The sequence below is a fragment of the Pelodiscus sinensis genome, chromosome 3 (assembly GCF_052426305.1).
Source record: "Pelodiscus sinensis isolate ZL-2025 chromosome 3, ASM5242630v1, whole genome shotgun sequence".
Taxonomy (NCBI): domain Eukaryota; kingdom Metazoa; phylum Chordata; order Testudines; family Trionychidae; genus Pelodiscus; species Pelodiscus sinensis.
In genome coordinates, this window is record NC_143054.1 from 108,901,337 (window position 1) to 108,923,390 (window position 22,054).

Sequence of the window (22,054 nt, forward strand, 5' to 3'; positions counted from 1 at the left end):
CGTCCAGAGCCCGCGCCACAGGAAACACGGATCCCAAATCCTGCTGTCCCCACTAAGGCCTCATACACCGCCCTTGAGGGCAATGGGAGATGTAGCTAAGCAGGACCCCGCAGCGTGCCCGAGGGGCTCGGAGCGTGCGGGCCCTTCCCGCCAGCTGGGACCAGCCCGAGCAGCGGGGGTGGGGAAGCCGGGCTCGGCGTGGGGCGGGCACACTCAGCCGGCCTCGGCTTGTATCTTTAAGGCGCCGTCCCCGCCTCCCTCCCCCCGCGCCGGCTCGGGGGCCCGCGCAGCCCTCCGCCCCTCCCCCAGCCGGGTGTGCGCTGCGCGGGCCGCCGTCACGCCGCAGGTGCGGAGCGGAGGCTGTTGCTGCTGCACCGGCCGGGAGGCAGCCCCCTGCTGCGGCCACAGCCCGAGCCCGGCCAGCGGGCAGCAGCAGCAGCAGCAGCAGCAGGAGCGGCGAGCGCCCGGGGCGGCAGCATGTCCGTGGCGACGGGGGGCAGCGAGCCGGGTGCCGCGGGGGGAGGCAGCGGGAGCCGCGTTTTCTTCCAGAGCCCCCGCGGCGGCGGCGGGGGGGAGGCGGCGGCGGCTCCTCCCGGGAGGACTCGGTCTCCGCCCCGGCGGCGGTGCAGGCTCAGCAGCAGCAGCGGCGCCACCAGCAAGGGAAAGTGACGGTGAAGTACGACCGCAAGGAGCTGCGGAAGCGGCTGGTGCTGGAGGAGTGGATCGTGGAGCAGCTGGGGCAGCTGTACGGCTGCGAGGTACCGCACCTGCCCGGGCCCCCGGCTCCTCCCTGGCCGCTGCGGGGCGCGAGCGGGGCCCGCGGAGAGCCCTGGCGACATGCACGCGGAGGCGTGGGGGCAGGCAGACCGGGGCTCTTGCCTTTGCTCCCCGTTCCTCCTCCGCGCGATGTGTGGCTGTTTCCTCTCTGTGCTGCGCCTCCCGTTCCTCCCCCCAAGCCTGCCTGGATACAATGGGGCTGATGAAACTTTTTCCTTTTGCGCGTGTCTGTGCTTTGATTAATTAGAAATTCTGGTTTTTTTTTAAAACCCACCTCTAAATGACATTGTCAGCTCTAGTGTCTTTCCCCCTCCTCCCCGTCCGTAAAGCGACAGGCATGGCCCTCTATTAAGCCCTTTGCTTGATCTCCTATCTAGTATATCTTTCAACGGGATCAGTCACTGCAGAGATGCCCAAGGCTGTTTTGCAAGTGGAGGGTTGCAGGGTGCCTGTGAGAGTGGTTAAAAACACATGGCTAGTGGCCGTGTGTAGTGCAAAGAGGATGAAGTCTGGTTTGCACTGTTCCTGAGCAGCGGCACTGATCTGTGTGAAGGTGATCCTTTATTTTTTGTTCTTTTCCCTATCCCCCACCGCCCTCCAGAAAGTGGGGGGGAGGCCAAGCATTCAGTTGAGACATGATTGATAATCATATACATAGCATGCAATAAACTGGCCTTGATCCTTTTGCCTCTAAACCTGTCTCTTACTGTATAAAGGAGCTATATGTACAAATTGGCTTAAGCGGTTTATAAAGATGTGACTGTGGCTTGCTGCCGGTCTTACATGTGTGCAGTGTTGCTGTAGACATGTTGATCATAGGCAAGGTATTAGAGAGATAAGGTGGGTGAGGTAATAGCTTTTATTGGACCAACTTCTGTTGGTGAGAGAGACAAGCTTTAGAGCTTTCATAGAGCTGGGGGGAGGGGGAGCTTGTTTTGATTGATTCAGTAAATAAATGTTGGATCAATAAAAGTTATTACCGCACACACCTTGCCTTATCTTATGCATGAGTGTGAATGGAATACTGTCATCCTATGAAGTAACATTATATAGAGCAGCAAGTTTGTTTACAGTTTGCCTAATATGTTGCTGAATGACTATAATTGATGCTTAGCTGAACATTTTAATTTTTTTTTAAAAAGTAGGGTAATTTCCAACCCATTTCTTTCTTTAACTACATGAAGGAAAGCTAGCAGAGACACAAGAAATGCTGGTGATAGGGGAATCTGACTTCAGTGACTTTGTGGGCAATGTTCTTTAAAGAGAATACTTTCTATTAAGTCTCTTTGTATGTATGGACCTTTTAAATGAGACTTTGGCTTATTCTGTTTTGTATTCGGTAGAAGAAATAGCAATGGTTGGATATTGACTGCTGCCTTTAACATTGTTCACTTTGCTGGAGACTAATAGGTTGTAGCTTGGGAACAAAAGAGAAGCATTCCAGAGGCTCATCATGTTAGTGAATAACTATTTATACACATTCTTCAGAATGACTGGAGAAACAAATCCTTAATTCCTACTGCATTAAACAAAGATTAAATTTGTGTTTAATTACGTTCTTTACTGTGTGTTTTCCCTCTTTTTTCCGTATTCACAGAGATAGAGTGAATGTATTAAATTGGGGGATGAGTCTTTGAGTTCAATAGAGGCTGTGCTAACTTGGTAAAATATATAGTGTATACCGGAGGATACGTCAGGCTTGTCAGAACATTATAGTTATTCTGAAGACTGCATTTGTGTGCTAATATGCTCAGTTCTAGACAATATTTTAAGAATAAGCCCTCGTTCTAGAGAGCTTGCCACGAAATAAAAGTAGTAAATATTACAGCATTTCTTCTTTCAGTGTGTGATTATAAAGTCACTAGGATTGATGAGTTCATCATATTGATCTTGAGGTGTTACTTCTAAGCGGTTAATAATGAAAGTTTATAGCACAACAAAACTGTAATAGGTCTTGAGTAGGTAAATGTGGGGAAAGTCTCTTCTGAAGACTATGCAGGACAACATATAGTTGTAGCATAGGTGAGTCCTTAGTTAAAAAGTCTTGCTAAAACATAGGTAAAATTAATAATAACCCCCAAAACTAATAATAACAAACTAATCCCCTCCCCCCAAAAGAGGCCCTCTATATCTTCAGGGTCATAGGTCCCCTTATTAAGAAATGTGTGTAACAACTTCAAAGATCTTAATTAATCTGACATATGGACTTGCATCATCAACTGGAGGAAAGGGGCAGGTGGGAATTTTAGTAAAAAACAAACTGTTAGAACTTTAACGCCTCAGACAGGGTGCCCCACTTCTTTCTCTTTCCCAGCACCAAATGGTAAAAAAAGCATTTACCTTTGGTCTAAGAGGAGTGTTACCTGTAAGCGGAGCGCTTGGGCAGCCACTCGAGAGATTCAGATACTGCCAGCTGATCAGTCCAGTGCCCACAGCCTCCCACACTGGCAGTTTGTATTTCTCTTTGTGGTGCACATCTCCACATGCCTTGGTTTACATACCAAAATGTATCCTCACATGGATGGAAAATTAGAGGAAACATTGTCCTCACATGGATGGAAAAATAGAAGGCAATCTCTTATAGAAAAATTTAAGAGTTAAATGGAAAGATGAGTGTAAAGATAAATGCTCTTGAAGTTTCTTGTTCTTTTGCAAACTCTCATGACTGGTTCATAATTTAATTAGATTTTTCTAAGAGAATGGTGTTAAGATTGTATTAGAACTATTAATTTAGATTAATGTCTTGTTTCCTACAGCTCTTGCTAGACTTGTTCCCTTATGGTACTATGTAGTGGCAGGGTACGTATACACCAACTAGACACCCATGGCTGTCCCATGCCATCTGACTCAGGCTCATGGTGCTTGAGCTGCAGGACTGCTTCATTGTTGTGTAGACTTGTGAACTCTAGGACCCTCCCACTTGGAGGGTCATAGGGCTCTGGGCTCCAGCCCAAAACCTGGAAGTCTCCACACAATGTAACAGCCCCCCAAGCTTGATTTGGCTGGGGCATGCGGCAGCTGTGTAATTGCTGTATAGACATAACTTCACAATTGATGTCCATAGTCAAAGTGCTGAATAATTACTAAGTTGTCAAAATATTAAATATCTATAATCTGGGGGCAAGTGTGATGAGTAATGTAATTTTTTTCTTTAAATTATTAAGTTTTGGCTTTCGTTCCCATATTGAAACTTAAACACTTGTACAAACTTATTAACTGTGAGCAAAAGCTGATTGGGAGGAATTGGTCAGTTTAGCTTCTATGAAAGATCTAGCACAGTTTCACAATATGGTGATGCTCAGATTCTAAAAAGATTTTAATCCTTTAGAGTGTCATACTTGCTGTAGAATGGATAATTTCAAATAGCAAATCCCTGGTAATGTTTCATATATAATCTGGTGAGGGACTCCTGCATTTGCAGTTTTCACTGATAGTGAAAGTGAGTAATAAGCATCCATTTTTGGTGAAAAGAAGAAGTAGGACATTGAGGAGTCCTTTGTACCTTAGTGCAGAGAGTGTGTGCGCAAAGAAAATCTTGGCCTCTCTAATATTGTGACCCGGTAAACTTGCTGTCTGCTTGCTGATTTCCATTTGTTTAGAAAGAAATGAGTTACAAAACCAGATGTGTCCCTTTATTTGAAACCTGAAATGTGGTCCTGTATCTGGTTTTCAGTGCTTGAGAGAATGTAGGATACAGAAGGATATAAGAACAGGATTTTTATAAGGAGTTAGACTTTGCAAACCTTTTAGCTTTTCATTATCCCGCTTAATTTCAGGTTTCAGAGTGTTTAAAAATTATCTTTAGAACACCATTTTTTCTTCAGAGGAGTCTTTATAAAAATACTTGCCATGATTTAAAACATACAAAACTTGAATTGCCTTCAGGAAGACTTCTCATATGTAAAAAGTCATTTGGAGTTATGTTAGGGAGGAAGGATGACTTGCATTGTCAAAGGCTGGCTATTTTGAAAGTGAACCTTGCAGAAACAAAGAAGTTGGAATAGGATTGACGTTGAAGCATTTCAGGTAAAGACACTCTGAAACAAGGTCTAAGAAATCCAACGTGATCCAACCAACTCACCAGTTTAGCTGAGCCAGATTCTCAGGATGACTGGCATTAAAAGCTCAAATATGAACACAACTTCAACTCCTGTTTGCATGAACTCAGGCATTTAAGCAAACTCCTCTATATTGAGGTTCTTATTTGTCCTAATGAGCCTCCCTAAGCTTAAAAAAACTCTCAAAACAATTGTGCCTCCTCCTAGTTTACGAAGGCGACACAAAGAATGAAAAATCCTATGCTTTGCAAGAGTAGGGGTATTAAAATAGATGTGCTTTGATCATTGTAGTTATAATAAGCGTATGTGTCAAAGATACTAATTTTATTTCATAAAGCACCTTTCATGTTACCTCACAGATCTGTTGAGAGAGAGTACAAATGACAGCAGCTAAAATAAAACTGTATACGCATTTTAAGAAATCATAATTCCAAACAACCTCTTAGTGCCCTGAGCCGCTTGGCACACAGTTTTAAAGATAGCTTCTTGGTCAAGTATATGCAGAATAAAGCATTAAAAAGAGGCATATAAGATCTCTACTAAGAGCCAGTAACCCATTGCTGGTCATAATCATTGCAAAATGCATCTGAGATATATTTAAGAAGGTACGTATCTGTACTGGCAAGATCCTTGAAGCTAAAGTATGTCCTTTGGAGATGACATGCCTTGGACATGCTCCTTTAAAGGCATAGGGTAATAGCTGCTTATTTTTGACCTGTCATTCTGTGTCTCACAATGTAAGCCTACTTGCATAAAGAGCCATCAGCTAATCTGTTATGAAATTGACAGATTATCACAAAAGCTGAGGAGGTTGGCCAGTTTATGAATAAAAAACAAAAGATTGTTTTTTATATATTTAGGGTTGCAAAGAGAGAGACAACATCTGTGGCTGAGGAGACAAGCTGACAGTATGGCTTGTCTCATAAAAAAGGGGTTGCAGCCTACCTGGCTAGAAAATGCTGGTGAACGATATTTTAAACGTGATGATATCTTTTATTAAAATCTAGGCTCTGGGATGCATGTTGTAAAATAAAAGTAACTGTTTTCAGTATTTCTATTTGTTGTTGTCTCTATCTTTATACAGTTTTAAACACACTTGTTTTTACTGTAAACAAATCTAAGAGCTCAGTTCTCAGAGGTGGAACTAGCAGGTTGGGTGCAGTGAATCTGTAAATGCTGCTCCCCCTCTCCCTCCCTCCCCCAACATAGGCATGCAAGCGATTGGTCATGGTGGGTCCAAGCTTGCCGCAAGCAGAGGCTTCTCCATGGGATGTAGAACAGCCCCTGTCCACTGGGGGTCCTGGAGAAGCCTGTGTTCGCAGCAGCCCCTGTCCATGGGAGGTGGGATCCCTGCTTCGCCCCATGGACAAAGGCTCCTGGACCTGGTGTGAGCTGGGACTGAGCAAGCTAAGCTCAGTCCCGGCATGTGCTGAGTCTGGGAGTTACCCCCGATGTGGTTCTGCATTTTAATGCAGAGCTGCACCAGTCCCTGACCCAGTGTGAGCTGGGCTTGCTCAGTCCTGGATTGCACCGTGTCCGGGACCTTCCCCCCGCGGCTGCTTTGCAGTTTGAATGTAGTAGGAGCCTCGCTGCCTGCTTACCTGGCTTCTACTACATTTAAACTGCAGAGCCTCAGTGGGGGTAGCTCCTGGACCTGGCGTGAGCTGGGACAGAGCACCTTCCCTTGTTGACTAATTGTGTAGTTGATAAAAATTGTATCAACTATATGATTAGCCAGTGACTTGCCTCTTAACATCCTTACCCCATCAGTGTTCCCTGTAAGCTGTGTGCTTGTACGGTCGCTCAGGAGAGAGTCCGTTGCCACTCAACTGATTAGCAGAGCAGCTATGGCTAGGTTTATGTTTCTTCTGGTGGTGCACATTGACACATTCCTTAGTGCACATAAAATGTATTCCACTCATGGATGGAAATTAATCTGTACATGGATGGAGAAGATTAGAGGGACCATTGTGTCCAGTAGATTGGGGCAGAGAGGCTGGACACTCTGGGGGGGTAGCGGCAGAGGCACATGGAGGGCTCGGGTGTTGAAATGAACCTACTGCTAACTTGCAGCTGCATGAAGGTGACGGAGTCCCTGGGCAGGAAGTGAAGAATTTTGGCATCCAAGGTTGCCAACACTTGGTGCTCCACAGAGGTCTGGCACAGCAAACTTCTTGCTTGTGTGATGAGCTAGTAGCTGGTGCGGCCCTCTCCTATAAGTGCTTTTGTTGTCCTGGGGCTGATGTGAAGTTGTAATGTAAGGTATAGTGGTGGCTACCTGCTTGTGTGATGAACACATATTGAGGGAATAATAGCACGTGAAACCTACAGTGGACCGTGAGGGAAAAAATGGTTTGTATTACCACAGGTCTATCAAAAATCTGTATGCATTATTTTGGGCCTTTATTATGGATGTGATTAATTTATTATGTACATGATTAATCCATGAGCCTGGGCTCATCATTTAACTTTCATGGTTACATGCAAGCCCCTCTCCCCTCAGCGAGGGTGAGAGCCGGTATGTGCAGAGCTGCCTGTCCCTATCCCCTTGCTGCTACCGATGATAGAGAGGGAAGGAATGGGAAGGCACACGGGAGCAGATGGTTTTTAAGCCAGCTTCCCATGAGTACCCTCACCCAGGAAGCTACCTCCCCCGAGTGTAGATGTGTAATTGCTAAAATGTCATCGGCTCCATGTTTATCTAAATAAACATATTTTAACATCCCTGGCCTTTGAGATTTGTGGATATTCCAACCAGTATAAGATTCAGGGTAAGTTAACTCCTAAAACGTGCTTTGCTTTGTATGGAATTTGAATAATGGAAAGTAGAGATAAGTAAGAGTACAGAAATATGTGATTGTGTGTGCCTACAATTGGCTTCCGCAAAATCTGTTCCAACACTCCCTTTAGAGATAATGAGTGGGAGGGAACCATAACTGACTGATGCAAATTGAGTTGCTTAATGGATTTCTGGAAGGTGCTTACACTGTGGGGATCAGAGGAATCTGGAAATTTGAGCAGAATAAGGGATTGGTTTTAACCGTACTAATAATTATAATCCTTTCCAAGAACAGTACCAATATACAGCAAGTTAAAGCTACCTCAGACTGTTCAAATTCCACCTATAGACTCTGCCCAAGAGATTGCAGCACACAGGTACAGGGAAGGACTTCTTGCTTTGGGGCAGGGGCTGTTCTTCCTGTGAGAATGCCCAGAAGTACTAGTGATGACAGCTTCATTGGTACGATAACAGCAAGCATCTAATGCAGGGGTGGGTAATAATTTTTGACGGGGGGGCCACTCCAAGATTTTTGGAAAGTGGTAGAGGGGCTGCATTCTTCCATGGTATCAATGGAGGAGATGCAGGGTCTGGGATGAAAGTTAGGTGCAGAAGGGAGCTTGGGGTAAGGGACTGGGGTACAGGAGGGAGAATGAGTCTGGGAGGGAGTTGGGATGAAGCAGGAGGTTGTAATTTAGGGCAGGGGACTAGAGTGCAGGGGTTTGGGATGTGACCTAGGTTAGGAAGGGATTATGATATGGGGCATGAGATTGAGGTGCCAGGGTATGGGTGTAAGGGGGGGATAGAGGGTCTGGGTATGTTGATTGGGAGGAACAGAGAGTTGGGGTAGGAAAGAGCTGGGGTGCCAGAAGCAGGCTGTGGCCAAGTACTTGCCAGCTGCCAAACAAGCTTGCCTGTCTGCAGAGCTTAAACGGTTTCCTACCTGCTTGCCTGGCCATGTGCTTCATGAATAACTGAGCCAAGGAGAGGGGGCGTGGTTATTCTTAGGTGTCTGTTGTTCTAACAAGCAACTCCCATTGACTGGTTTCTCCCAGAAACTGGCCAATGGAAATGTGCTGGGGGCGGGGCAGCTCTTAACCCCCGCCCTTCCAGTTTTAAAAGAAAAATGGAGCTCTGCAGCCGCATGGCATGTGGCTGAGCGCCCCCTCCGTGCTTTATGAAGTTTGGCTTTTGAATAAAAATATGCCTAACTCAAAGATGTTTTAAACAGAATGTCTCATGTAACCTATCAAGTTTAATTTTACAATCTGATGGATCTGTATATCCTATTTTGGTGCATGTATCATTATATTGTATGTAAAGTTAGAAATATGAAGCATGAGACTGCGGATAGTTTTAAATGTGGTAATGAGAGCTATTACTGAGCCCCCCCCTTCCCAGAAGCCTCAATGATATGGTTATTAACGTAATTTGTAAACAGCCTTGTTTATCCTATAAGTTTAAAGGTGATTGTACTAGCAAGACATGATCATACCACCAGTTTAAATCTCTGTAGTCCAGAACACTCTGGTCTGGAAACATTCATCATTGTCTAGAATGATTTTAGTTAGCCAGATGCTCACTTATCAGGAGTGGCCCGTGACTATAGGCTGACTTGGCCGTCGCCTAGGGTGCCACCTTCAACTGGGTGCTCGATGATGACGTCACTCCATTGATGGCCATGCAGGCGGGGGCGCCGATCGCATGTTCCGCCTGGGGTGCCAGCTGCCGCAGCCTGCCTCGGGCCACTCCTGCCACTTACGATAGGTGTGGCCAAGTTTCCCATGGTTCCATAACGTTTGTTTACAGCCACCAGTCCTACCTCTGTGTTCTGTACTGTTATTTAGCTTAATTTATCTCTAAATGTTTTCTAACAGCCCAGAAAGCAGTGGAAGTGTTGGTAATGCTGCTAGACAATATTGACCTCCCCTACCCATGAAAATTCTCTCGTTTGGAACTGGTCAGGTTCCAAGTGTGCTGGATTAGAGAGGCTCAACCTGTAGAGAGCTTCCATTTTGACTGTGGCAGTTTTCCATTAAAGGGGGGATGTAGAACAAAAGGTTTCCACCCTGGGGGAAAGACTATTTAAGCAATGGGAAGCTATCAGCCCTTTGCTCTAAGGATAAAAGAGAGAGTGCAAGAAATAAGAGCCGCTCTTTTAGGGTAAGAATCTACTTGCAATAAGCTTTTTAGTGAATTAGCACTAGCTTAGCATTTTTCTTTTCATTCCAGCTTCCTAACTTACTTAGATCTGTCTGTTTTCACTTTCAGCCACTTAAATCCTGCTGTTTGTACTTAATAAAAACATACTTGTTTACTATCAGGCCCAGTATAAATAATTGTTACCTGAGGGGGAACAACCAGTATGCATATTCTTCTTTTTTTGATATAAAGGCCAAACAGCCTCATGAGCTTTCCTTATGTAAAAGTTTTACACAGAGAAAGATGCATTTATTTGGGGTTTTGATCCCTTTTGGGGGTTGGATTCCTGGGTTCTATGCTGTCTCCCAGAGCTGAAGTGGTTCAGTGTCTGCATTGCTTTCCAGGGGGATAGTAACCCCAACTCTGCCCCTTGTCCGGGAGAGACCAGAAGATCTGTCTCAGCTGGAAAGGATGGTGGGGAAGCCTCAGAGAGCAAGAAGGTGGGTGTCAGTGGCATGATCAGCACATCAGGGGACAATCCCAAGGGGTCTTCTGTGACTGTGCTCCATCGCAGTTGTATCAATTTGTGTGCATTCGCATGCTAATGAGCCAAAGCTGCCTTTACATCTCTGGTTACCTCAGCTATTACAAGGTACCTGTCTGGGATTTCGAGGCTGCATTCCCATTCCCCTCTGATTTTCCACAATAGTACTGTCTGTCTGCTTCAGCCCCTACCATAACCTGACACTATGTCTGTGCTATGCAGACTGTAAATGTCTGAGGTGGTTGCTATGGTTACCAAAAATGTGCTTGTTCTGCATCTGCAGGAATAGTAAATGGAAGTATTTGCAACATCTAGCTAAAATATTAAATTATTGTATTTATCCCAGCCTTGTTATAGTCACTTGTACTGTTTATGTTGACAATTGAAAATTAGTGATACAGTTGTAATAGGCTTATGTGGTTTGGTGAACTCTTCATCCTGTTCTGAAGTAATATTTTGAAATATTCTTCATTTTTCTTGCAGAGGGGTGTGGTGTAGTGTTTTACTCCAAAGAGAATTGAACCCCTGTTGTGTAAAATATTGCTAAAGTCTAAAAATGTCATGCCTGCTACGTGCGTCTTTGAAGAGATTCCCTTTAATTTGGGTGGATCCCCATTTTCCCCAGGGTAATTGGTGTCAGTAATCATTTTTAAAAAGAGTAAAGATGGGTAAGATGTATTGGCAATGATTTGGGAAGTGAGGGAGAATAATTTCTTTACTCAAATATGAATTAGTAGCTAGGGTCTCTGAAAACTTTTCTTGAGGAATTTAGTATGGTAACCTTGTGCTTGAATAACCATAGCTCCACTTAACGGTTTTTTGGGAAACAGCTCTCAAAAAAGCTTAACTCACCACTAGTAATGAAGTAGTCTAAGGCCAGGTCTACGCTGGGGGGAGAAAATCAAACTAAAATATGCAACTCCAGCTACCTGAATAGCGTCGCTGGAGTCAGCATACCTTAGCTCTACTTACTGTGACGCCCCCATTGTGGGAGGTCGACAGGAGAAACTCTCCTGTCAACTTCCTTAGTCCTCATGAGCCCATGGAGTATCTGGGTTGACAGGGGCATTGTCAGTGGTTGATTTAGTGGGTTCTTACTAGACCTACTAAATAGAACCCAGAAGATTAATTTCCGGTAAGTACAGACAGGGCCAAAAATGAACTCCTTTTAGAAAACAACAGATAGTCTGGTAGCACTTTATAGACTGACAAAACATAGATGGTATCATGAGCTTTCATGGGCACAGCCCACTTCTTCAGATTAAGTGGGCTGTGCCCACGAAAGCTCATGATACCATCTATATGTTTTGTTAGTCTATAAAGTGCTACCAGACGATTTGTTGTTGTTGTGTGGTTTTTGTTTTTGTGTGTGTGAAAGTCTGTACACGATAAACTAACTTGGCTACCCCCTGAAGCTTCCTTTTAGAAAACTTGTCCAGAATGGTCTACATTTCATAGAATGTTGCTCCCACTTCCTACAGAACAGATCTGTGCTAGTGAATGGAATACCATGACATGGCTCTTTACAACGGTTAAATTCACAGGTTAACTCTTCTTTCTCTTACGGGATACAATTATTAAGCTCTCGTGAAGTTAAAGGTATGTATCATGGTTGGTCTTAAATGACCTAAGTAATACACATACTGTACAGGCAGTCCCCGAGTTACGCAGATCCGACTTACGTCAGATCCGCAGTTACAAACGGGGCTTTTCTCGCCCCGGAGGACGCGGGCGGCAGGACCGCCCAGACGCGCCGCAGTCCCGCCGTCCGTGTCCTCCGGGGCGAGAAAAGCTGCTCTGCGTCTCCCTGGTCTGCTGGGGGGGAAGGGGCAACTGGTGCGCACCCTCTCTCCCCCCAGCAGACTAGGTTTTTCTCGCCGACACCTGGGGTAGAGCAGCTGGGGCGCTGCCGGGTTGGTCAGTTTCAGCAGCGGCTGAATCAGGACGCCTGGGGCAGAGCAGCTGAGGTGCCGCTGAGTTGGTCCAGTAGCGCCGAGGAGAGGCGCTACTGGACCAATCCGGCAGCACCCCAGCTGCTCTGCCCCAGGCGTCCCCAAGTCAGCCGCTGCTGAAACTGACCAGCGGCTGACTACAGGAAGCCCGAGGCAGAGTTGTTCTGCCCCAGGCTTCCTGGAATCAGCCGCTGATCAGTTTTAGCAGCGGCTGACTTGGGGACACCTGGGATAGATCTGCTGGGGTGCTGCTGGGTTGGTTCCCGCAGCGCTGAGGTCCGGCGCTGTGGGGACCTACCCGGCAGCACCCCAGCTGCTCTGTCCCAAGCGTCCAGATTCAGCCGCTGTTGAAACTGATCAGCGGCTGATTACAGGAAGCCCAGGGCAGAGCAACTCTGCCTCGGGCTTCCTGTAGTCAGCCGCTGATCAGTTTCAGCAGCGGCTGAATCTGGACGCCAGTTCCGACTTACATACAAATTCAACGTAAGAACAAACCTACATTCCCTATCTTGTACGTAACACGGGGACTGCCTGTATTTTCCTTTTAGATGGAGAGGTGCTGAGATCACTCACTTATCATTGGGGGTCTCAGAAAATTTCAGGAATGGTTTCTTCAGTCTTCCTTTTTGATGATGTAAATGTGTTACCTAAACTTCTGTAAAATTTAGACTCGAATGCAACATTTAGCTTTTTCCTTTCTTCTTTCTTAAAAATTTTGTAACATAAGAAATGTTGCCCCTTCAAGGAACACAGGAAAAGGTTGTATTTTAAAACATATAAATATTGTATAAGTGTGTTGCCTTTTAAGTATCCTGATTATTACCATGATTTTTAAAATGTAGTAGTGCCAATGAGTTCTCCAGAGATTTTTAAAGTGAACTTTGAATTTCTTTAATCATCCCGTGCAGATGAAGTCCCTGTTTACTTACTACTGATTGTCCAGAGATGAACTAGTTAACTTGGTGAACTAATTTACTTCATTTTTTTTTTCTTTTCTCTCTCATACTGGAGGGTACAGGTCTTGCTCTTTGTGGTGGGGTGTGGCTGTCTTTTGAGAAAGAAAGGAACAGATGAGTCACTTATTAAAGTATATAATTGTACTTTTTAAAAAAAACAACAGCATCTGTAAGCAGTCATAGTTGAGTCTTTTTTTCTCCCTTTAGGTACATAGCTCGATTATCCAGTTATTTCTGTTATAAGACAGCAAATCAAATTTGTGCTGACATGCTTCCCATTTAAAAGGATGCAAGTCAGGGCAGAATCTGGTCCAGTCTTCTCACCTTGCCATATGAGCAATTCTAATCTCTGCTACTGAAACACATACTTGAAACAAATAACCTTCTTCAAATGACAAAAATGTTTGTTGCATGTCACACTCCAGTTAGGAGGCATGTGAAGTGTCTCTAAATAGACTGATATCTGGGTAAGAAGATGTGCTAATAAAAATAAAATCTCAATCTTCAAATAGGGAATTGTCAGGTTTGTCCTGTGAATAAACTGGTACTGGTACTATAGGGGTGTTAAATTTAGTTGATTTGATTAGTCGCTGTGGCTCTGCCTTTAAAATCTATTAAGAGCTGGGAGGAATCAGCTGTCCTGGCTCGCATCAGGTCCCCCCTGCTGAGCTTCTGCTTTTTAAATGTATTAAAAACCAGCATCTGGGAGCAGGTGCATACTGGGAATCAGATGATTCCCAGCTTGCGCCTAGTCCCCACTACCTCTCTGCCTCCCCTGACCCATATGGAGACGGTGCTGGGGGGAATTGGTTTTTAAGCAGGCTCCCCCCCCCCCCAGCACCTGCTCCTGTTCCCACCCCTTGCAGCAAGGGGGGGAAAGCATCTAGTTGAGGAACTATTCGACTAACCGATAAGCTTATGCTTATAGTTGCTTATATCCCTATTACACTAATTGTTTGTTGATATAGGCTTGAATTTCCTGTTTGTTGTCTGGCAGAGCTCACTGATGTTCCCTCCAACATTTTCAGTCCATGAGTGGAATACATTTTTTTGTGCACCAAGACATGTATAAATGTGCACCATCAATAGAAACAGATGCTGGTGGCTGTGGGTGCTGGGCAGTATCTGAATTTCTTCTGGGTGGCTGCCCATGCACCCAGCTTCAAGGGAATGCACTCACTATATATTCAGTGTGTCTCCTCACTTGAAAAGATGCTGCCCTTGGGCTCTGACCAGCTAATAAATCTCCAAACAATCTCACTATACACAAGGGATAATCTCACTTCCTGTGCTCTCAAAGAATTGCTTTGCATGTAGGTTTAAAAATGTACTCGTAACCTGAATCAAACTGAATAGCAGACTCATCTCTTGTCTGCAAATATGACACAGCAGCAGAAGTATCAATCCATTATTGCAGACTTACCTCTTGTTTAGCTACAGTGACAGTGCTTCTCTGTCTTTTTCTCTTTCTGTCTCCTTTGCCTGCCACCCACCCACTAAACTCCAGAAACTTTGGCTTGACGGCCTAAATTAAGTAGTTTAGTCATTACTATCCATCTGTCAGTTCAAGTGCTAGTTACATGTCTTAAAATGTTGGCTGTTTCTCAACCCCAGGATGACACGCAGAATGGAGTTACATAAGTGAAATTCTAGAGGTTATTGTCACTTGAGAAAAGGAGTAAAATTTTAAAATAGTATGTCTGCTTCATGTACTAGAGAGAATTTTTTTTTGTAAGCAATTATTACAAAGGGTAGCTAAACTACTATTAAAGATAATGGCATTCTTGGAACAAAAGAGTATTTGAGTCTAAGTACATAGTGGGGACAAATCTTCATTAGGTCAATTTGATCTATAATCATCCCCTTAAATTCTGGTAATTGATAAAATCTTTTATTTAAAAACCCATCATGTTATTCTAGGAACATGTTCAATACAGCATCCAAATTATTTCCAGGAAATAGGACAAAATCATTGTGTCTGTGACCTGTCTGTTGTCCATATGGTAGACTAGTTACCAGTAGAATAGTGTACTTAAACCTTGAGGGAAGTGTGTGGACTTCAATTGTTACAAAATTGGTAGCTTTGTTAATCCAGTAACACACAGCTTTCTGTCTCCAGCACAAAACATTTGTTATGCCTCATTAATGTTTCCTTATCTTTTATTCTTATTCAGAAGGCCCTAATTTATAGTTGTTTTTATCAGTCTATTAGAGTGTATTTTTTAATCTGAAATCAAGGCACTTTGCATTTCTGACTACATTGCTAATGTGAGGATTGTAAATTTAAGTTTTATATGCAGGACTTCTATAAATACAGAATTACAGCATGATCAGTGCTTCACAGTGAAAATCCTCTTATCTATCTGTCTTAACAGGATTACACTCTAGTAACTGTAAGGTTTTTGCATTTGATTCAAATGTCAGTAGGGTAATTGTGACATATGATATGCAAATAGGTTCAGCCTCATGATTCCTTTCGTGTTGTTCTGTACATTTCTATGTAGAATATAAATGCACGATTAAACTGTTTTTTGGTGTTGGTATCATCTCTAATGCACTTTCTACATGTACTGTATAATGGCACAAACATGGTACCTGATCTTATCAAGGTATGTAGCTAGGGATGTGAAGGACTAGTTGACTATTCGATAAGCAAATGCTTCTCGACTAGTTGACTGACTAGTTGCTTCCCTCCCCCCTTGCTGCCTCTGTCAGAAAGATGCAGCAAGGAGGGGAAAGAGGAGGGGTACTTCAAAGTAGCAGTGCTGCATGGAGCCAGGGGCAAGATCCTGGGCTCCATGTGGTGCCGCTGCTTTGAAACACTGCGTGGAGCCCAGCTGACCCCGGACGCTGTCGCTTTGGAATGCTGTGTTGATCCTGATGCTGAGCTCCCTGCAACATTTCTAAATGGCAGTGCAGCACAGAGCCCAGGGTCAGCGGGAGAATCTCCAGCTGATCCCTGGCTCCGCAGCATGCTGCCACTTTGAAATGCTTCAGTGAACCTGATGCCGGTCTTCCCGTGGCATTGCAAAGCAGCAGCATGGCATGGAGCCCAGGGTCAGCAGGGGAGTCCCCAGCCGACCATGGGCACCACACAGTGCTTTCACCTTTGAAGCGTAGCAACAGCCCTTGGGCTCAGTTACTCACAATTTAACATCCTTAGATGTAGATGCCTGCACCTTTATAAGGCAGTGAAATCCCACTGGTGTAAAAGGGTTTCCAATGCAAAAGTCTACCTTACACATGCACCTCTTCCTTTGTTTGGGGCCTTTTTGCCCTTAGTCGGAACATCATGGGCATGTTCTGTGGCTGGGGTCACATGATGATGGTCTTGATAGTGCTGTGCAAGTATAATCAAAAACGTAGTGAAAAGTGAGGTACAGTAGTAGATTACTCTTTTCATAGAAAAGTGTTGAGTTCTCTTGAGTGACCAAAGACTCTGGTCTTGATTGGAGCTCCATGGGAAACTTACCACCAAGATATCAGTGAACCATTTTGCCACACTTGAAAATAGACTGATGGCAAATCAAGTTCCTAACTTACTATTTAAAGAGTTGGCTGATAATTTACGTATCTACTGCAAAGACTACTACTTTAGAAGAATGCAAATAACATTATCGACTTAAACTGTCATTTGTATATACTGTATGCATACAGTGTATGGTTGTCGTCATATCCAATGATGTCACTGTATTGTGCATTCTCATGTGGCTGCAAAATCTGATTGAGATACAAGAACATAAAGATAGCACACCACTTGCTCTGAAAACTTGTCATGATGTTTAGCTCCTTTTTTTATCCTTTTTGCATCTGTCTTTCTCAAAGTGTTTATAACCTTATTGATCTGAATGGAGAGCATTTGTGGCATCGAAGCTATCCATGTTCATGCCACAAGAGATGAGAATTTTCTTAAGTGTCTTTGAAGCTTTTTTCGTTGACAACTACTGCACTTTTTTTTTCCAGCTTATTGTAGAAAACTTGTTTTGGAAGTTTTTATAATTACCCATTCTGATGATACAGAATCTTAGAACTGGAGGAACTCTCAAGAGGTCATGATATCTAGTCTCTTGAACTCATGGTAGGAACAAGCATAATCTAGACCATTCCTGACAGGTGTTTGTCTAACCTGCTCTTAAGTATCTCCAATCAGCGGCAGATTTAGGGCAGAGCGAGCAGGGCGGCTGTCCTGGGCCCTGCACTTCCTGAGGCCCCGCGCATGCGCCGTGGCGCCATGGCGCATGCACAGTGTCAAAGAAGGGGCCCTGCGAAATTTTGCTGCCTGGGGCCCCACGGCGCTGCCCTGGGCCCCGCGGCATTTTCATCTGCCCTTGTCTCCAATGATGGAGATTCCACAAACTTCCTTCTAAATGATCACCCCAAGTAGGTCCACCTGACCTTCTTAGTAGGTTTCCTCTTTCACCTGTCTATAGAGCATTCAATGAGGAGTTGGAAAAAAAAGGTTAACCAAAACTATATTTTATTAACTATAGGGTAGGAAAGGTAAAAAGGACAGGGGAAGGATGGAATGATTAGGTCTGGAAACTGAACTCTCACAACAGCGAAACACACACAAAGAGAAAGGGAGAACAGATGTTGAACTCCTACCTTGTCTTCTCTCGCTGCAGGGAAAGCCAGCTTGGGACTCCCATCCAGACAAGGATCAGGGATGAACAAACAGCAGGAGGAGCGCAGGCTGGATCCTAACTAGATTTCCACCCTAACGCCTTTGCGCTGTCATGCATGTAGGTCAGTCCTACCGAACTAGAGCGATCCATGCCTGCGGGTATGTTTCCCAATGAGTAGACACCCTTCTAGGTGTTACCTCCCAAAGGTGGTCAGTTGTCATGCCGAGCCAGTGATAACTCCTGAGGCAGCACTTGCCACACAGCCTCTTACAGAGAGGAGAGAAAGAGCACCCCCTATTTGATTCTCATTGCCTGGCAACATCTTCCTGCTCTTTCTCCTTTTTGTTCTGCCTTTTCCCTGAGTGGAGGCTCACCTGTCATTTTAACATAACCAAAATAGTGTACCCATTCCCTGGTTAACTATTTACAACAAGGAAACAAATATTAACACCCTCTGCAATGTATTCTAGTGGTTAACCACACTGTCAGGAAGATTTTCCTAATTTCCACTGTAAATCTCGCTTGCTTGAATTTAAGTCCATTTCTTCTTATCCTATCATCAGAGGTTAAGTGACATTTTTTTTCTCCCTCTTTGTAACAATCTTTTAAGTGCTAGAGAACTGCTGTGTCCCCTCTGAGTCTTCTTTTTCTGTACTAAACAACCCAGTTCTTTCAGTCTTCTCTCATGGGCCACCTTTTCTAGACATTTAATAATTTTTGTTGCTTTTCTCTGGACCTTCTTCAGTTTGTTCACATCTTTCCTGAAACATGGCACCCAGAACTGGATGCAATACTCCAGCTGAGGCCTAATCAATGTGGAATAGATCAGAAGAATCACTGATTGTGTCTTGCTTATAACACTGCTGTTTATGCATCTCAGAATTTTTTTTGCAGTGTTACACTGCTGACCTGTATTTAGCTGGCGGTCCATTATGACCCCTAGATCTGTTTCTGCAGTACTGCTTCCTAGAAAGTCACTTCTCATTTTGTATATGTGCAACTGATAGTTCCTTCCTAAGAGGAGTTCTTTGCATTTGTCATTGCTGAGTTTCATCCCTTTAACCTCACATCTCTGGTTTGTACAGCACTTATCCTCCAAAACACTTGCAACCTCTCCCAGCTTGGCGTTAGCAAAAAACTTCAAGTGTACTCGCTAAGCCATTATCTAAAACATTGAAGATATTGAACAGAACCAGACCCAGCACTAATTTCTATGGAATCCTACTCGTTATGCCCTTCCAGCAGGACTGTGTACCATTGATAACTACTCTCTGGGAATGGTTATTCAAACAGTTATGCACTGACCTCATAGTAGCTCCATCTACATTGTTTCTCTTAGTTTGTTAATGAGAAGGTCATGCGAGACTGAATCAAAAGCCTTATATAAAAGCCAAATCTACCACGTATCCTGTATGTTGAATCTGAGCTTTGATGATCATTGCCTCAATGCTGGTTGTTGTTGTTCTTTGACAGATGTTAATTTTGAGACTGTGTCTCAACTGTGGACCTTCAGAATATACTTACTGTAAGTGGGCAAACAGTGTCTATATTGTTGTATGAATTAGTTTTCTTTATATTTAAAAAAATAAGTGCAGTTCATAGAATACTTTGTTTTAAAACAGAAAGTGATGCAGAGTTCAGATGGTCTGAAATAGCCATATGCTTTGTTTTTGCAGATGAAGCCATTTTGTGTGTCTTGTTGCATTAGCCACTGCTGTTGTATTCTAAGGAAAATTTAATGCCAAAATGATTAATATCTTTCTTTCTATTAAAATTAACCGGGTTTCTTAAATCTGGAGTATGGCAGAGCTTTTTTTTGTTATTGGAGAAACTGGAAGAATTGTGCAAAGTCCTACTGTTGGTAAAATGTATATACAAACTTAATGACAATGTCATAGACACTTCTGCTCTTATTTCTGTCATTCTGCTATAGTACTACCTAACTTTTAGGTCAAAGATTAATCACTTGATAGCTACCCAGGTGTAGTGGTTCCTGCAGTTGCTGGTAACACATTTGTTTTTCATTCACCAAATGATTCTGTACTAGGATATGCGTCTCATGACCAAGCTCTTACTTGGAAATGCTGTACAAAAAAGTTGCTATCACTGAGATAAACCAGGGGTGTGTTTATGTATGGCAGCATGATTACTACAGAGATTATATTCCTGGCAAAGACATTTCTTGCAGGTTGTGAATTTTAAGAGCACTCCTACAAAAAAGCAAACCTCCTCAGTCTTCCCTTTTTCCTCCTCCTCTCCATTTCTGTTAATCTGAGAGCTAGGAATTGTTTAAAGTCTGATGTACATTTCAAAAACACTATGCCTGAAAGCTTAAACAATATGTATGGATTAAGTTTGATAGAGATGCATCCAGCTCTTGAGCTACCGTATTTTCCGGCGTATAAGACTACTTTTTATGCTAAAAAACATCCCCCAAAAATCGGGGGTCGTCTTATATGCCGGGTATACAGGCAGTCCGACTTGGAGGTACAAACGGGGCTTTTCTCGCCCCGGAGGACACAGACTGCGGGACCTCGCGGTCCTGCCGCCCGTGTACTCCGGGGCGAGAAAAGCTGCTCTGCGTCTCCCTGGTCTGCAGACCAGGAAGACGCGGAGCAAAGCCGCGGAGGGGCCCCGGCAGCAGGGCAGCCCAGGCGCACCTGGGCTGCCCCACTGCCCGAGCCCCTCCACGGCTTTGCGAAGCCTCGGGGGAAGCCGGCAGCTGCCAGCATCCTCAGAGGCTTTGCTCCCGGTGTCCCTGGTCTGCTGGAGACGGTCCCCAGCAGACCAGAGGCACCGGGAGCAAAGCCGAAGCGGCGGCGGGGTGCTGCGCTTCTGAGGCTTTGCTCTGGCAAAGCCTCAGAGGCACGGGACCCCGCCGCTGCTGCGGCTTTGCTCCCGGTGCCTCTGGTCTGCTGGGGACCGTCTCCAGCAGACCAGGGACACCGGGAACAAAGCCGGGGAGGCGGAGGGGTGCTGGGGCGCTGCCGGTTGGCCTCTTAAGGGGGGGTAGTCTTATACGGCGAGTATAAGACGAAAACCTATCTTTTAACTAGAAAATTAGGGGGTCGTCTTATACGCCCAGTCGCCTTATACGCCGGAAAATACGGTAGGTTAATAGTTTTAATAGGTGTCTATTGAAGATGGGAGTGGAGGTGGGAGGAGGAGAAGGAGCACTGTGTTATACACCCTTGAATACAATTTGGGGACTAATTGGTTGCTGCAAGTAAGGATGTAAAATATCAATTAATTGGCTAATTGAATAGTTGATGCAGTTTGCTACAGAGCTGTTGCTGTACTTCAAAGGTAAAAGCACTGTGGGGAGCACGGGGCCAGCAGGGGACTCAAGCAGTCTCCCTCTCGTCCTGTGTTCCGATGACGTTTCAAAGTGGCAGCATTGCACGGAGCCCAGGGTCAGTGGGGAAGTCCCCAGTTGACTCAGGCTCCACACAGCATTGCTGCTTTGAGATGCCATGTGTAGCTCAGGGACCTCCAGCTGCACGTGGCATTTCAAAGCAGCAGTTCTGGCCCTGGACTCCACATGGTGCTGCTGCTTTGAAGCATTCACTCTACTCCCTCATTTGCTGCCTCTTTTTGATAGAGGCAGCAAGGGTCGGGGGGAGCGACTTGTTGGCTAGCATGTCAACTATCCAAATAGGATCAAGGCCAAAGATTTTATTTAGCATCTTTTTTTCTTCTAGGGCTTTCTCTAACTCTGAAAGGGAGAGTGATAGCTGTCATGACACCTCCTCCTAGACATAGAGTGCTTGTAGAAAATACCGGAAAATTCTGTTCTGAGGGTGTTTACTATGCATATTTCCTGGAGGGGCCAGTTGACATTGGTGGACATATAAAACATCTGTCTGACTTTCACCAGAGTTCCCACCCGTATTTTTTGCCATACAAGTGGGCCTGGTAGAAAATTAATCTGCTGACACTAATTGGCTTGCCTTCTCCCAACAAAGTATTCATGAAATTGAAAGGGAAAGGCCATCATTAACAATAAACTAATAGTTTTCAAAGGAGGATTGATTAACCCAAACATTACAATGAGAAAACGTATGCCAAGGAAGATGAGAAGCTGTTATGTTTTCAGTAATTACACCTAATAAAAAAGGGAATGGAAACAAATTGCTTCCAGACTTGTCAGAAGGTAGATAATCTTGAAATAAAATTTGATGGCATAGTATAGATACTTATTCTCTGATTAGAGCCATATTT

At 44.5% G+C, this 22,054-nt stretch overlaps 1 protein-coding gene across 1 annotated transcript in view; it reads left to right on the top strand.

Annotated features, from left to right (window-relative positions):
• The first annotated feature begins 215 nt into the window (after window positions 1-215).
• The window catches only part of PPP1R14C (protein phosphatase 1 regulatory inhibitor subunit 14C), an 83,641-nt gene continuing 61,802 nt past the window's right edge, over window positions 216-22,054 (top strand). The window contains 2 exon segments of the mRNA XM_075924428.2: window positions 216-571; window positions 574-758. Of these exon segments, the coding sequence (XP_075780543.2) occupies window positions 478-571; window positions 574-758 (279 nt within the window). The 5' untranslated portion in view covers window positions 216-477.